Genomic DNA, 18,008 nt, shown 5'->3' with positions numbered 1-18,008 from the left:
CCTTGAGCATAAAAGCTCAGAACAATACCCAGGCACTGAGTTCAAGATCCAGGACCAGCACTATATTTTAATATAGTTTCCCTACTTCCCATTGATAATGATTTGAAATATTTTAAGTTTTCAAAATTGCAAGCAATGCATAACATTCTTTTTGTACTAATGAAATGATTTTGTAAAATAAACTCCTAGAAAAGAATTGTTTTGTTAATGGATATATAATTTTAAACTAAACTTAGATATTACATCAACTTACATTACTTATAGTACTCTACTCTCCAACCAAATGTGAGTTTGCTTCCTATCAAACTGCTGCCAATATGATTGAGAATTACTAAAGTTGAGATTTTTTTTTACATGTTTAAAAGCCATTTTTCCTTGAATTTCTTATTTGAAGTTTTTGTCCATTTTTTAAAGTTGTCTTTTAATATGATTGTATAATAGGTCAGACTTTATATAATAGAAAAATATGATAAATCTTAGATTTTCCTAAAAATAAATGAGAAAAGGCTGGGAAGGTGGCTCACTGGTAGAGTGCTTGCCTTGCATGCGTGATGCTCTGGGTTCGATTCCTCAGCATTACATAAGCAGAAGTGGAGCTATGGCTCAAGTGGTAGAGTACTAGCCTTGAGCTGAAGAGCTGAGGGATAGCACCTAGGCCCAGAGTTCAGCCCCCATAACCAAAAAAAAAAAAAGATGAGATAGTCAGTTAGCAAAGGCCATGACTGTATCTCCAATAAACTACCAAAAGAGCTGGAAAGTGGAGCTGTGGTAGAGTGCCAACCTAGAGCAAAAGAAGCTCAGAGACAGTGTGCAGACCATGAGTTCAAGCCCCAAGATTGGCACAAGAAAAAAGATGAGATAGCAAAATGATAAATATTGGGTATATGGAAAACATTATTGTAACAATTCCAGAAATATTGGATATACATCTAAACTACTTCCTGCAATCACCTAGTATGTCTCTAACTATAGTTTCTTTTTTAAAAAAGTTAAAAGTTCATTTCTATAAGATCACAATTGACATTAACATACTACTCAGGGGCTAGAGATGTAGCTCAGTGATTCAGCATTTGCCTAGTATATATGAAGCTCTGGGTTCCATCACAGCACCAAAATAAATAAACAAACAAAATGTGACACCACTCTTTAACTCTAGCTAATATTTTGTCTACATTTATATGGTTTGTCTTTTCTTCACTATAGTTTTTATATTAGATTCAGAAAGGACTTTTCCATCCAGAGATTGTTAGAATTCAAAACCTCTTTCCCTAATCGGGCACCGAAGGCTCCCACCTGCAAGCCTACTCAGGAGGCTGAGATCCAAGGATTGAGGTTCAAAGTCCTTGCGACCCTTATCTCCAATTAGCTACCAGAAAACTGGAAGTGGCACTGTGGCTCAAGTGGTAGAGTGCTCACCTTGAACTGCAGAGCTCAGGAACAGTGCACCTAGGCTGAGTTCAAGCCCCACAACTGACAAAAAAGAAAAAGCAAAAACCTCCTTTTTTGGTGGTGGTACCAGAGCTTGAATGCAAAGCCTTGTTCTCTCACTTGGGTTTTCTTGTTCACAGCGTGTGCTCTACCACGTGAGACATGCCACCAGTCCAGCATTTTGCTGGTTAACTGAAGCTAGTCTTGAGGACTTTTCTGTCCTACAGGAATTGAGATCCTCCAGATCTCAGCCTTCCTGAGTAGCTAAGTTTACAGGAATCATCATGTGGGGTTTTTTTAATTATTATTTTTACCTTTGTTTTTCCGGTCTTTTCTTTTTTGGTACTGTGGATCAAACCCAGGATGCTGCACTTGCTAGGCAAACATTTTGCATTGAGTAACAATCCCAGCCCCGTTTTTTTTTGTGTGTGTGTGCTATATTATAAAGACTGTCATATGTTGAAATATCCTTACATTCCACGTTTGGAAGTACTAGCATTTTGAACTCAGGCTTCTCACTTGCTACAGTGTATACCTGGGTCATAGCTCTAGCCTTTTTCTTCTATTTTTCAGCTAGAGTCTCACATTTGCCTGGATTTACCTCTCACTCCTAAGTAGCTGGAATTGTGTGTGCATCATCACACACAGCTGTTTCTCTAAGATGGAATCTCAATAAATTTTTGCAAAGATGACCTGGCACCACCATCTTTCCTATGTCCATTTTCTAAGATTACAGGTGAACAATACCAATAAATCCTTTTTAGTCACTCAGTATAATTCTTTAAATGTGTGACTGAATTAGTTTACTAATATATTAGAGGCTTTTGTTTCAACATTCATCAGAAGTAATAGTCTGTAGTTATCATATTCTTTTAAAACTACCAGTGTCAGACATTAGAATAATTTATGCTCACCTGTATGTCTGTTTTGATGGACTGCATCTAGAAACAGCCTCATATCCTCTGCATCTTTACTCGGTACTTTATCAATAGACAAGAAACTGTTATCTTGCAGAGTTAACATTAGGCGGCTTTGTTTTGCTCCACTGGGTCGAAGCACCACATTTTTAATGTTATGATTTAGCTGATAAAAATAAAAGGAAAATTGTATTATAAAAAATATACAAAGTATAATTATATAACAAATAGAACCTTTTATCTTCCAAGTTACATTTCCCGATCATATTATAGTAATTCAATTTATTTTCAACCAAAAGAATTCTATTTCTTGATATCTTTAAATCAAAGATTTTACATTTAGGAGATACAATATATGGGGTTGAGGGTATGCCTCATTTGGTACAGCACTAGCCAATGAGCAAAAGGTATTGGTCCCAAGTCTTGGACTCATAAGAAAGAAAAAAAATAAGATATAAACATACACTATTAAAATCTATCTTATACAATAATGCTACCTCTATTGATCTTCTTACATTAGAGAATTCCATATTTTCAAATATTAAGTTATGTAATAAGATATAGTAAATGTCAAAGCCTGGATGATTATACTATTAGTAGTATAGACAATCAAATTGAATTAATCTTTCTTCTTCTTCAAGCAAGTTTATAAAGATCTAGCAAATCACTTAGATAACTGCAATGTAAAAGAAAATAGAAAGCTAAGCTGTAATCCTCAGAATTCCAAAATCTTAAAAATACATTAAAAGTAAACCTTTACCAACACTGAGAATCTTTCCTAAATGTCCAATCAGACTCAATTTGACTCAATCACAAAGGTCTTGAGTGCCCCAAAACTCTTTAAGTTTACTGATTCTACCCCACAGAACTAGTTCAATAATTTGTCTTGGACTCTCCAAGTCTTTGAAAAATGTGCTATGAAAGCAACATCTTTTGTTTTCTCTGGAATGAAATTTTTCCAAAACTAAATTAAAATATCCTAAAATATCATTATTACCTAAATAATTTCTACCCATTAGGCAGTTTTTGTTCTCTAGTACACTACCTTAGCAGACAATATCTACTGTGTGTGTGTGTTTGTGTGTGTGTGATGCGCGCATGTTTGTTGGTATCAAACCCTGAATACTAGGCCTTGTACTTTCATTGGGCTTTTTTTTTTTTAAATCATGGTTGGTGCTCTACCATTTGAACATCACCTCCAGTGTGGTGGGGAAAAAAGTCTCTTGGACTTTTCTATTCTACCGGTACCTCAATCCTCAGATTTCAGCCTACTGAGTAGCTAGGATTATAAATGTAAACTACTAGCATCTGGAACACATATACTAGAATACTGTCTTTTACTAAAGACATATCCCTTAAACACATAAAAAATAATGAATTTCGCCAGGCGCCGGTGGCTCATACCTGTAATCCCAGCTACTCAGAGTCTGAGATTTGAGGATTGCAGTTCAAAGCCAGCCCAGGCAGGAAAGCCCGTAAGACTCTTAGCTCCATCCAATAAACCACTAGAAAACCGGAGCTGTGGTCCAAGCGATAGAGAGCTCGCCTTGAGCTGAAGAGTGCAGGGATAGCGCCCAAACCCAGAGTTCAAGCTCCACGATGAAAAAAAAAAATGCATTTCATGTTTTTCAGAGAATTGACCTTTGCCAGTTTTATATATAAAATACAATTTTTTTATCTGTATAAAATACAATTGTATCAGATTATACTCAAATTGTACATATGTATGTACATATGTTATCTATATATTTAAGTTTCAAAGTAAGCCTAATGTCTGAGCAGACATTTTCTAGTAAAACAGGAAAATATATAACATAAAGGAATTATATCAATCAATTTACCATCTTAAAACATTAATGTTACATACAGGAAAGTGTTTACCAGTGAATGAAAATAATCCTGATCTTAGTCACTTCAACAAATGAAAATAAACCCATCTAGCTCCCAAATTTCAGTAACTACCCAGATGGTAAAAACTCCCAACTTCTCTAAAGTCCAGACCTCTTTGTTACAACTCTAGACCTACTGACCTTCAGAATAGCTGACACCTCAGACAATACATGTCTCTGGCCTTTACTCCCCAATTCTTTCCTCTGCTCCCTACTATGGAAGTCATGAAGGGGACCACCATCCATTTGTAAACTGGGATTTCTCGATTCTTTCCTCCCAATTCTAATGAATTAATTGACTATACTTTCCTCCTCTTGCTTCTCTATCTTTTCCTATGTTCAGGACTTTCATTCCTCCTCCAAAGTAACAAAGATTCATCTCTCAATCTTATTACCTTGTCTAACTTCCAAAGACTTGAATTTATGATTATTGGATCCATAGGATCTAAGCTCCTAGTAGAACAAGAAAACATGAAGCTCAGATTGCTACCTACCTCTTCAGTGTCTACTTCCTATCGTTTTTTTCCTTGCTTTTTTTTTTTGATTTTTTTTTTTTGTTTGTTTTTTGGGTCCAGTCGTGGGGCCTGAACTCTGGGCCTGAGCGCTGTCCCTCAGCTCTTCAGCTTAAGGCTAGCTCTCTACCACTTGAGCCACAGCGCCACTTCCGGCTTTTTTCTTGTTGCTTATGTGGTGCTGAGGAATCAAACCCAGGGCCTCATGCATGCAAGGCAAGTGAGCCACCTTCCCAGCCCCTTTCCTTGCTTTTTTTGTTGTTGTTGCCAATTCTGGTTCTTGAACTCAGGGTCTGGGCTCTTCCCTTTCTTTTTGCTCAGTGCTAGCACTCTACCATTTCTAACACAGCACCACTTCTAACTTTTCTGGGTAGTTTGCTGGAGATACAAATCTCATGGACTCTCCTGCCCAGGCTGGCTTTGAACCACAATCCTAAGATCTCAGGTTCCTGAGTAGTTAGAATCACAGGCGTGAGCCACCAACACCTGGCTTCGCCTTTCTTCCCCACTCACAGTATTACCAGGATTTGAACTCAGAGTCTCACTTTAGCTAGGCAAGCACTCTAGCACTTGAGCCATGTCCCCAGACCTTTTTGCTTTAGCTTGTTTTTAGAAGTGTATCATGCTATTTGGCCAACCCCTATTTATTCTCTAAATTCTCAAGCATAAATCACTTGATTCTTTGCACGATAGTGTCTTATATTTTTACATGTGAATATGCATTTGATTCCTCCAAATTTGGGAGAATGATGTCTTATTCAGCTCTATGTTCTTTCTTAGCTCTTAGTACAGTATCTACAATCAGTAGGTGGTTGACAGATGAAGAGTTAATGTAAATTGATAAAAACCTCAGGTGAGGCTAGAATTGTTAAATATAGTAATTATGTGCTGATGATGACCTACATTTGCTTAACTATTTGAACATTCAGTGTCAACCTAGGTTGAGACTGAAAACAAAATGAGTCTATCTGAGAAAAACCTTTAGTTGAAAAGAACAATTAATAAATATATGTGACAAACTTGTTTCTATTTCTTATCATCACTTACAACTTAAAGTTGTTGTTTTTTCTTTCTTTCTTTTTTTTTTTTTGGTGCCATCCTGAGTTTGAACTCAGGACCTGGGTGTTGTCTCTGAGCTTTTTTTTTTTTTTTACTAAAGATTAACGTTCTACCACTTAAGCCGCAGCTCCACTTCTGGTGTTTTGGTAGTTTTATTAGAGATAAGAGTCTCACAGACTTTCCTGCCTGGGCTGGCTTCAAAGCCTAATTCTCAGATCTCAGCCTCCTGAGTACCTAGGATTACAGGCATGAGCCACTGATGCCTGGCTCAAGAATCTTTTTTTATAAATCTGGGCCTGAGTGCTGTACCTCAATTCTTCAGCTCAAGGCTAGCACAACTTGAGCAACAGTGCTACTTCCGGTTTTCTGGTTGTTTATTGTAGACGAGAGTTTCATGGCCTTTCCTGCCCAGGCTGGCTTTGAACCACAATCCTCAGATCTCAGCCTCCTGAGCAGCTAGCACCCTGAGTAGCCGGCACCCGACTTCATGAATATTTTTGACATATAAAATAATGAACAGCTCCCAGGCCTAGTATAAGCCCCAAAACTGGCAAGCACACACACATGCACACACAAATTAACAATTATAGCTCATGCCTGAAATGCCAACTACTCAGGAGGCTGAGATCTGAGGACTAAAGTTTGATGCTAGCCTAGGCAGGCACTGAACTCTAACTAACCAGCAAAGAACTGCAAACAGAGCTGTGGCTCAAGTGGTAGAGAACTAGCCTTGAATAAAAAGGAAACCTCAGAAACAGCATCCAACCCAAGTTCAAGCCCCAGGAACGACATACGGGTTCATTACACACATACACACATGTACACACATGTACATACACACAAATAGAAATTCTTTCTCAGATTATATTCTCAAGCATAACTTCAACAGATTCTTCAACAGATCAGTTTAGGGCAAAAAGTATACTTTGGTCTAACCTAATTAACAAATTCCTTTTTGGTGTGGTACAGGGGTTTGAGCTCAGCCTCTTGCTGGTGGTTCATGCCACCACTTTGGCTATGCTTCCAGTCTTATATTTTTTTTTTTTATTGGCGGTTGTGGGGCTTGAACTCTGGGCCTGGGCGCTGCCCCTCAGCTCTTCAGCTCAAGGCAAGTGCTCTACCACTTGAGCTACAGCGCCACTTCCGGTTTTCTAGTGGTTTATTGGAGATAGGAGTCTCACGGTCTCTCCTGCCCGGGCTGGCTTTGAACCATAACCCTCAGATCTCAACCTCCTGAGTAGTTAGGATTACAGGCATGAGCCACCGGCGCCCGGCTTCTTATGTTTTTTGTGGGGGGGGGGTCCGGTCATAGGGCCTGAACTCTGGGCCTGGGTACTGTTCCTCAGCTCTTCAGCTCAAGGCTAGCACTCTACCACTTGAGCCACAGCGCCACTTCCAGCTTTTTTTCTTTTTGCTTATGTGGTGCTGAGGAATTGAACCCAGGGCCTCATGCATGCAAGGCAAGCGCTCTACCACTGAGCCACATTCTCAGCCCTGACTGCCTGTAATCTTAGCTTGAGATCTGAGAATAATGATTTGAAGTCAGCCCAGGCAGGAAAGTCTGTAAAAAAGTCTATCTCCAATTAACCACTAAACAGTCAGAAATGAAGCTGTGGTTTAAGTGGAAGATGCTACTCAGGGATATTGTTTTTTTTTTTTTTTGTCGACCGTGGGGCTTGAACTCTGGGCCTGGGCGCTGTCCCTCAGCTCTTCAGCTCAAGGCGGGCGCTCTACCACTTGAGCTACAGCGCCACTTCCGGTTTTCTGGTGGTTTATTGGAGATAGGAGTCTCACGGTCTTTCCTGCCCGGGCTGGCTTTGAACCGTGATCCTCAGATCTCAGCCTCCTGAGTAGCTAGGATTACAGGCGTGAGCCACCAGCGCCCGGCATCAGGGATATTGTTAAGGCCCTGAGTTCAAGTCCCAGCCAAAAAGAAAAAAGAAATCCAAAAGGGGAGGTGTGACTCAAGTGGTAGCATTCCAGCCTTGACCAAAAAAAGCCTGAAGTCCAAGGTCTTGCATTCAAGCCCAAAACTGACATGTGCAAGCACATGCATACACTACACACAAAATTAGGTATACAGTACCCAAATCCTTGTAAATTGATTTGCACTAGTTTTCTCTTCAATATGGTGACTGCTTTCTGCTTTTTATTATATACAGCCAAGAATGCTGTTGAATAATTTACAAAATTATAAAATAGGTAGCTAAAAAATTTAGTGTCATGGAAATAAGCAAGCAGGGCTACTTTGATGGTTATTATGGCATGGGAGAGTTACTTACTAAAGGATCTGATTCAAGAAGCATTCTGAATCAAAATTTGGTTAATACCTGAAATATCCTTGGAATTCCTCCAGTATTATACTGAACTACTAAGCTGACTTTATTGTCTTTTTCCACAATTTCAAAAAATCCTTCTTTCCACTTTGTAATTCCAGTCTGCATACTTCGAATTCTGACAGGACCATGTATCTTCAGAGGAGACATTTTCTTTAAAAATAAATTGCTTCTAGCCGAAGTATAAAGCAAAAATATACATTCACCTGATAGGTTCTAGGAAAGAAAAATAACAAGTTACTAATGATTAAAAAAGACTTTAAAAGAGAATGTTTAATAAACCATCGTATGTCCAAAAAGAAATGTATTCTTTATTATATACTTTATAACAACAAGAAATTTAGAAAAAATAACTTGAAAAGAGAATGCTTAATAAACCCTCTTATATCCATTTCTCCATTTCAATAAACAATTTTTATGATGCATCCTTAAAGGCCCTGATTAGTTGTAGAGCACAGCTAAGAAAGCTAAATTAAAGCAAGTACTGACAATCTAATGGCTGCAACTAATCATTTTTAATTTCTTCTGTACATGTTTTCTTCTTTGCCAAGTGTCCAATAACATTTCACCATTCATGAATTAGGTAATGTGTTGATATATCAACCAAGAGTAAGAGTTCACTCTCAATGTAACTGTCTTCACTATTAAAGTGTTGGTTCTTTTTTTCTTTCATGAATGCTAACAGGTCTTGAATTTCAAATAAAAATTTTTAAAAATTTCAGTCATATGACTCTACTTCTTAGAATGGAATTTCTCCCAAAACATCAAATTCATCAATAGTATAAGCATATCAACATGTACAAGAGACATTAAATTAAAAATTTTAATCAAATTTATTTAACTTTTAGAATTACATACAAAAAGAATTTAACCTCTAATAAAAACAAACCCTGCAATCCTAGCTACTTAGGAGTGTAAGATCTAAGGATTTTGGTTCAAAGAAGCTCAGGCAAGAAAGTCTATGAGACTCTTACTCAGTTAATAACCAAAAAGCCAGAAGAGGAACTATGGCTCAAGTGGTAGAGCACTAGCCTTGAACAAAACAGCTCAGGAATAGCACCAAGGTCCTGAGTTCAAGCACAAGCAATGACACAAATAAAAATAAAAATGAAAAACCTGCTCTAAGAACCAAGTAACATTTTAATATTACCATTACTACAAAGAGTCTTCAGTAATTTTACCTTTGACAAATAATTCCTAAGTGAACTTTTTTTTGTTTCAGTCCTGGGGCTTGAACTCAGGACCTGAGTAGTATCCTTGAGCTTTTTTACTTAATGTTAGTACTCTACCACTTGAGCCACAGCTTCACTTCCAGCTTATTGTATTCTTATTATTATATTAGTAGTAGTAGTAGGTGGTGGTTAATTGGAGATAAGGGCCTCAGACATTCCTGCTCAGGCTGGCTTTGAACTGCAGTCCTCAGATCTCAGCCTTCTGAGTAGCTAAGATTATCGATAGCTAAGCCACTAAAACCTGGCAACTGTAAGTTTTTATGTAGTTTCCTTCTTCCCAGCCTTTCTTTTTTTTTTTTTGTCGGTCATGGGGCTTGAACTCTGGGCCTGGGCGCTGTCCCTCAGCTCTTCAGCTCAAGGCGGGCGCTCTACCACTTGAGCTACAGTGCCACTTCCGGTTTTCTGGTGATTATTGGAGATAGGAGTCTCACAGTCTTTCCTGCCCGGGCTGGCTTTGAACCGTGATCCTCAGATCTCAGCCTCCTGAGTAGCTAGGATTACAGGCGTGAGCCACCAGCGCCCGGCTTTCCCAGCCTTTCTGATTCCCTTTGTGGTTATAAAGATCAAGATTCAAGCTTTGCTCTTACCCTCTTTTGACTCCTTCACTTGTTCCCTCCCCCTATACTGACAGCTTTCAAATCCTCCTTTGTTTTCCAGTTGTACTCTGTGCCTCTAGTAGCACATTTATCACCCAGTATTATAAACTTTTTGTTTCTCTACTATTTCAAGATAGAGAATATATTGCTTAAACTCATCATCCCCATTAAGACAGTGTATGAAATCAAGGAACCAGAAATTCATTTTTTAATAATGAACAACTCAACATTATTAATTTTATTCAATTTGTTTTTAAAATGTACAACAGGTATGGGAATCATATCTATCTTTTTTTTGTTTGTTTGTTTGGGTTTTTTTAAACTGTATTTTTTTGGTCTTTTTTCTTTTTTGGTACTGGGGATCGAACCCAGGACGTTGCACTTGCTAGGCAAGCGCTTTGCCACTGAGCTACATCCCAGCCCTCTATCTTTTTTTTTTTTTAATGCCAATACCTGGGTTTAAACTCAGGGCTAGGATGCTATTAGTATTTTCGCTCAGTGGTGCTCTACCACTTTGAGTCACAGTTTTGCTTCCAGCTTTTTGCTCGTTCATTGGAGGTAAAGCTCACAGAGTTTCCTGCCTGGACTGCCTTCAAACCTTGAACCTTAGATCTCGATCTCCTGAGTAGCTAGGATTGCAGTCATGAGCCACTGGAATCCTACACTGTAGGATTATACTAACTAACCTCTTTTACAAGAGTACTTATTGTAAGAATTATCTTATACATAATCATTGTGAGTATACCTGTACTTTTTCTATGTGTGTCCAAACTTCTCCACTAAATGCAAAGCTATACTCAACCCTTGTAAAATATTCAATAAAAGAGAAATTGCTTATAAATAAAAATATGTGGTTACAATGATAATATTTAAAAAATTTATAAATTTACCCAAACTTGGATTTATTTACTGCTCAATGAATCATTCCGTATTAAGGGTCATATCTCATCAGATTCCCTCATCTTTCTTTATATGTCATTCTTTTTTTTCTGTCGGTTGTGGGGCTTTGAACTCTGGGCTTGGGCGCTCTCCCTGAGCTCTTCAGCTCAAGGTAACCACTCTATCACTTGAGCCACAGTGCCATTTCTGGTTTTCTGGTGGTTTATTGGAGATAAGAGTCTCAGGGACTTTCCTGCCTGGGCTGGCTTTGAACCGGATTCTAAGATCTCAGCCTCCTGAGTAGCTAGAATTACAGGCATGAGCAACCAGCACACAGAGTATATATCAGTCTTTAGATCATGCCAAAATAAAAACAATACAAACCTCCAAAATCTTAGTTGCTTACCTTATTAATACTGTCATTATTAAACAAATTTTCAAATGAAGATTTCAAAGTTCACCAAAGTATATAGGAAATAAAAACATTAGTGGGCCAGGCGTTAGTTGTTCACACCTGTAATCCTAGCTATTCAGGATGCTGAGATCTAAGAATCATAGTTTTGAAATCAGACTGGGCAGAAAAGTCCCCATGAGATTCTTATCTCCAATTAACCACTCAAAACACCAGAAGTGGAGCTGTGGCTCAAAGTGTCAGAGCACTAGCCTTGAGCAAAAGAGCTCAGGACAGTGCCCAGGCCCTGAGTTCAAGACCCATGACCAGCAAAACAACATCAACAACAAAACAAAACAAAACAAAACATAGTATTGGTAGTTTTTATTTCTGTCTAATTCTCAATGTCTCAAAATATCCTGATGTAGAATTTTAATTATCTAAGTAAGATTTTAGACATTTTCTTAACCATTTCCACTACCAATCTTGCTTTTTTTCTAAGGAATAAAAGTAAAAGATGCAAGGCAAAATCAACAGAAACAATTTAATGAAGCTTTTTCTTAATGCTTCAATTTACTCCACTGCCTGCTTTTATAAATGAATTTTTATAAATGAATTAAAAAGAACTACCTTTATACATTCATCACATAATCAGGGATTGATTTCCCTATTTGATAAGTGAAAAAAAACTAAGTTTCTTTTTTAGTTTGATGTGCATGACAATAATTGAACTCTTTATAAACCTAAGACAAAGCTTCCTCTTTTATTTTTTAATTTTTATGTTTTTAATGAGAGTACTGGGGCTTGAACTCAGGGCCTGGATCCTTTCCTTTAGCTTTTTTTTTTTTTTCTCAAGACTGGTGATTACCATTGAGATGCAGCTCCACTTCTATTTATTGGGTAATTAGGATGAGAGTCTCATAGGTACTTGTTCCCATGGTGGCTTCCAACTTTGATCCTCAGATCTCAGACTCCTGAGTACCTAGGATTACAGGTATAAGCCACCAGTGCCTGGCAACAAAGCTTCTTTAAACTATGTTTTCCTAATTCTCCTATCAAAGCAACAATAGGAAAAAAAATCTAATTAAAATGAATTATTCTCAGCCAGGTGCTGGTGCCTCATGCCCGGAATCCTAGCTATTCAAGAGGCTGAGATCTGAAGATTGTAAAGCCAGCCTAGACAAGAAAGGCTATGAGACTCTTCTCCAATTAACTACCAAAAGCAGAAGTGGAACTGTGGCTCAAAGTCGTAGAGCACAAACCATAAGCACTAAAGTTCAAGGACAGTACCCAAGGCCTGAGTTCAAGCCCTAGGACTGGCACAAAAGAATTTAAATTAAATTTTAAAAAGAAGGCTGGGAATGTGGCTTAGTACCACATAAACAGAATAAGTTGGAAGTGGCTCTGTGCCTCAAGTGGTAGAGTGCTAGCCTTGAACAAAGGAAGCTCAGGGACAGTGCCCAGACCCTGAGTTCAATCCCCAAGACTGCCCCCCCCCACTGCCACCGCCAAAAAAAAAAAAAAAAGTCATTCTGTAAGCATATTAAAGAGATTCCCTTTAACTAAACATTTTCACAATTAATATTACTGTTCAAGTCTGAGCATTCCATAATAGTTCCATCAGTTATTTTTCAAAACATTTTTCTACCTTGTTCACTTAAGCTCACATTTAAGGTACTGCTTTGAAAATATCCTCATCCTCATAGCATTCAACATATTATGATAAAGCATGCTAAAACATAAAAATGATGCAACAAAATTAAAAGAAAACTGTCAGTTCTTTCCAGCTTGCATACTCTTGAGAACATATCCATAACAAAAACATTACTTACTTTTACTGAAAAACCCTATGTAATACCATTTCACCTTTATTCTGCTCCTTGTGCCAAAGGCAGTGTACTCTTCTTGGGAAACTACTCATATTCTGCAGCTATGCCCGTTCTCCAGGAGCCATCAACTCAGCTAAAGAAAATATAAGTGTGTCTTTTTTAAGAGAATTTAACATATACAAAATTAAAACTTAAGGAAAGTTATTTATATAACAAAGAGGAACTCTTCTTTAAAACCACAATCACTTACACTTGCACATACACATACACATCCTATCAACAGAACGTTAAGAATTATCTGCTGTGGAAAATGAGGGACTATCTCAGGAGCCTGCACCTTCATCAATTTATATCTTGGTTTATTCCTGCTACATTTTGAAACTAAAAAGTTAGTAGACCCTTTGTTGACTTAATCAACACTGTTACATTTTGACAGCCCAAGCCCTAGAAACAATCACTTCTATAATGTGTTGATACAAATTTGCAAAGGTGGGAAAACTTGATGTCTTTGCTTATCTTTGGAAATGAAAAGTAAATAAAACTTGTTTCTCAATTTTAAGTCTCTATAAGCCTGAAGTTTCTCCAGAATTCTATCCAGGTATATCTCTCATTAACTACAATATCAACTTTAAGTTACTGTATTCATTTAGTAAAAAGTTATCTACTAAATTATTCCAGTTGGAAGGCGCTATGGTAGGAGATATAAATGTGAAGATGATACAAGTAAGCCATAGCCTCACTAAGGTTCTTAGACCTTTTTACTCTTGTCCTTTCACCAAGATTCAGGCAAGAAATCTTGATGTCAGCTTTACCTTCATTCTCATCTATCCAACACCCAACCCTTCCACAGCTTCTTCCCTAATTCAGAAACTCATTACTTTGGCATCACTTCACTCAATATGTACTTAAAGAACTAGCATTTTGGTAAGCACAGTGCAAAGTACCTCACATGCAATGTTTCACTTAATTTTTAGAAAAGTTCTAGAGAAGCCAGGTGCTGATGGCTCACATTTGGAATCCTAGCTACTCAAGATGCTGAGATCTGAGGATCATGGTTCAAAGCCAGCCCAGGCAGAAAAGTTAGTGACTCTTGTCTCCAATTAATCACTAGAAAACCAGAAGTGTAGCTGTAGTTCAAAGTGGCCTGAGTGAAAGAGCTCAGGGACAGCCCTCAGGCCCTGAATTCAAGACCAACAAGAACAATAAAAGAGCATTCTAAATAGGATTGTGTCTGTTTTCCAGATGAGGAAAACTGAGGCTCAGAGATTATATAATTATGTTCAGTCACAACAGACAATGCTATGTTTAAGGCTAAACTCGAAATTTTAAACCACTACCACAGTTCATCCTCATCCATAAATTTTGTCAGTCACTTTCCAGCATCCATTCTCACAGGATTTTTCAACCAGTCCTCTCCTCTACGATATCCTTTCTAAAGAACTATTTGTATCTCTTAGAAAATAAAATATGCACTACTCATCTTCTTTTTTTTGGGGGGGGGGGGGGGTCCGGTTGTGGGGCCTGAACTCTGGGCCTGAGTGCTGTCCCTCAGCTCTTTAGCTCAAGGCTAGTGCTCTACCACTTGAGCCACAGCACCACTTCCAGCTTTTTTCTTTTTGCTTATGTGGTACTGAGGAATCGAACCCAGGGCCTCATGCATGCAAGGCAAGCACTCTACCACTGAGCCACCTTCCCAGCCCACTACTCATCTTCTTAACTTTCTCCATAAGTGGGGAAGAGGACAAGACACAGACACTCAACTGGAATACTTTTTCTTTCTTTTTTTTTTTGGTGGGTTGTGGGGCCTGAACTCTGGGCCTGGGTGCTGTCCCTCAGCTCTTTAGCTCAAGGCGAGCACTCTACCACTTGAGTCACAGAGCCACTTCCAGCTTTTTCTGCTTATGTGGTACTGAGGAATTGAACCCAGGGCCTCATGCATGCAAGAAAAGCACTCTACTACTACATTCCCAGCCCTGGAATACTTTTTCATATGTACTGCCAGCAAAATGAATACTAAGGGCAAATACTACTGATATGAAATTCCTTCCTAAACAGTTTTATTCACTCACTACTACCTAGGAAAGGAACTTAACTGCCTGTGGTTGGCATTTATATGCTAGCTAATTTTTATAATCCTTTTTTTATTGTAAAGATACTATACAGAGGGTTACAGTTACATGAGTAAGCTAATGAGTACTTTATAATCATTTTAACATCAATCTTAAGAATTATTAAACTTTAAACTTTCATTCCTCATCCACCAGGAATATGGACTTTGATCTGTTTATAGGAACCCCTTCTTCACTAACCTCATAGTCTAACCTGTTGCTAAACTACATAAACCACTGATCTGATTTTCAAGAGCTTTCTTTCCTAATAAAAAACTCCTAAGACAAATATTACAAAAGAGATAGTGTGGTAACTGAAGGAGAGAGAGATCTTCATCTCAAGCTTTGTCTAAAATTTAACAGAGTGTGTGTGTGTGTGTGTGTGTGTGTGTGTGTGTGTGTGTGTGTGTCTGTGTGTCTGTGTGTACCTGCGCTTGAACTCAGTGTCCAGAGCTCTTGTTTTTCTTGCTTACTCATGGTTGGCACTCTACCACTTGAGCCACAGCTCTAGTCCAGCATTTCGTTGGTTATTTTGGAGATGGAGTCTTACAGGATTTTTCTCCCTGGGCTGGTATGGAACTGAGAACCTACAGCTGGGATTACAAGCATGAACCATTAGCTCCCAGGGCGTTGTATTGTTGTTATTTTGTTTATACATTACTGGGCGGGTGCTCCATCACTTGAACCACCTCCCTTCATCCTAAAAACTGAAAGATTTTATGATACAAGAGTGGGTAAAAGTAACCGACTACTAGATAATTGTTTGCATCATTCCTCTTTCCATCCTCTGTACTGGAATTAAACTCAAGGCCTTGAATATGCTAAGGCAAGTGCTCTACCAATGAGCTACATCACCAATTGTAGTGTCTTTTAAGCTGGTGTTTTTGAAAGACTTAATGGTTCTATATCAAGTTCTAGTTTAATTCATTTAACCAATTCTTGAATAATGAAATTGAAATAGTCATTATTCTAGGAGACAGATTTAAATAGTCACAAGTAAATATATAATTACAAGTTTTAAAAAGTTACATAAATTTAAATGCAGGTCATGATGAGATTATGATTTAAGACCTGAAGGTTAAGAGGAAAAAAAGGCTTTTTAGAGAAAATATCACTTAATCTGAGAATTAAATAAGTTGATTGGAGGACAGTGGTAAAGGAACAATTCAGGTCAACATAAAAGTATGTGCAAAGGCTCTAAATTGGAAATTAAAAGCACTGTGGCTGGAGATCAGTGAGAAAAAGGAGACATTGCAAGATGAATCTAGTGAAACAGGCAAGAACCAAGTTATAAAGTCATGTAGATAACCATAAGAGTTTCAAACTTTAGCCTAATGGTAATAAGCACTTAGTAATGGGAAGTCCACTATAAGACTTTAAACAAATAAATGATATATTACTGCTAAATGAATGAAGGTTTGTTTGGGCTTGGAAAACACACTGGAAAGAAAGAAAAATGGAAAAAAATAGGGCAACCAGACCTGAAAATACTGTTATGCAACTTATAATAACAATTACAGTAACAATGCTAACTTGAAATTTTTCATGTGATCAACCATATGTTGACCACAGTTATTTACTTAATCCTCCTAAGAATTTAATAAGATGAGAACCCTTATCATTGCCATTTTACAGATGAGAACGCTGGAAGCAAGAAAGCTCAAGTCTAGGTAAAAAAAAGGATTCCAGTTTAGAAAAGTCACAGTGAAGATATACAGAAATAGATCTATAACATACTGGAAGAAAAACATATAGGACTTGGAGAAGGTATTGATAATATGGAATGTAGTGGTCATCAAGTTCCTAACTTATAACATGATAAATAGATATGACACTTAATGAAATGGGGCAATGGAGGGAAAAGAATTTGAGTACAGAGAGACAAATCAAGATTTTGCTTTTCAGCATGTTAGGTTCAAAATTCCTAAGAAAAAAAATCAAGTTGAGATGTCAAGCAGCCAACTGACTATTTGGGTAAGGAACTGAGAACAACCAGAATTGGCTGGAAATAAAAATTCTTAAATCAGGGTGATAAAGTACACTGTATGAATGAATTATGAAAATGTTACAATGAAACCTCCACTTGTACAATCAATGTAAGCTACTAAAAAATCTTTAAGAAATTTAAATCATTAATATAGGTGGAATTTAAATCTTAGGGAGTGCTGAAACAGCAGAAGAAGAGAACCTGGTCTGAACCCTATTCTTCACTTTACTTTATCAAACATCTCCAATGATTACTTTCATGTCACTAGGTTTTCCATTCCTCCTCCAATTTTACCTTCCAGTAGAAAGTAATATCATGCATGCCTTTTTTCATCACTTAAAAGATTCATCACTTCTGTGCAGCTATTAAACATCAACATTCTCTCAATGATTCATCCTAGGTCTCCTTTTTTAGTACTATACTCTTCTTAGGCAATTTCATCCATATCGCAGCAGAGGACACACATGCACACACACTAATTTCTGGCTCAGTATCCCCAACTATTTAACATTCCCTTTTAGATATTTCTTCAAGCAAGAGGACTTGTCAGGCACTGCGACACACTCCTCCCCACAGTAAAAAGTCATTTATACATGGCTGAAATTCTAAAAGAACACCACGAAAGCACCCATAAGTCAACTCTCCAAAACACAGGACTTTTTTCATCAACCCCCATTTTCTTTCACGGGTCATGACTTAAAATTGGTAAACCCGGTGTAATGACTAGAGATGGAAAGCAACCTCACGCACTACAAAAATACAATCCCTGCCTTTCAAGTGACGGAGGGCTAAAAGGAGGAAGAAGGTGAAGAACAGTCAAAGAGGGCGAATGAGTACCCGGTCCA

The 18,008-nt window shown here is 37.8% G+C and overlaps 1 protein-coding gene across 4 annotated transcripts in view; it reads right to left on the bottom strand.

The window, feature by feature from the left end:
- Positions 1-18,008, bottom strand: part of Usp37 (ubiquitin specific peptidase 37) — an 83,833-nt gene that overhangs the window by 65,311 nt on the left and 514 nt on the right. For all 4 annotated transcript variants that reach the window (XM_070017199.1, XM_070017206.1, XM_070017209.1 and 1 more), the window contains exons 2-4: positions 13,072-13,201; positions 8,136-8,357; positions 2,343-2,511 (exon numbers count right to left, since the gene is read on the bottom strand). In XM_070017199.1, the coding sequence (XP_069873300.1) occupies positions 2,343-2,511; positions 8,136-8,291 (325 nt within the window). In that variant the 5' untranslated portion in view covers positions 8,292-8,357; positions 13,072-13,201. The remainder of the gene's footprint in view (positions 1-2,342; positions 2,512-8,135; positions 8,358-13,071; positions 13,202-18,008) is intronic.

Source organism: Dipodomys merriami, unplaced genomic scaffold (genome assembly GCF_024711535.1).
Source record: "Dipodomys merriami isolate MVZ:Mamm:240054 unplaced genomic scaffold, mDipMer1.0.p SCAF_1, whole genome shotgun sequence".
Taxonomy (NCBI): Eukaryota; Metazoa; Chordata; class Mammalia; order Rodentia; family Heteromyidae; genus Dipodomys; species Dipodomys merriami.
The sequence above is the reverse complement of the archived record's forward strand: the minus strand, read 5'-3'. Positions and strand labels throughout refer to the sequence as shown.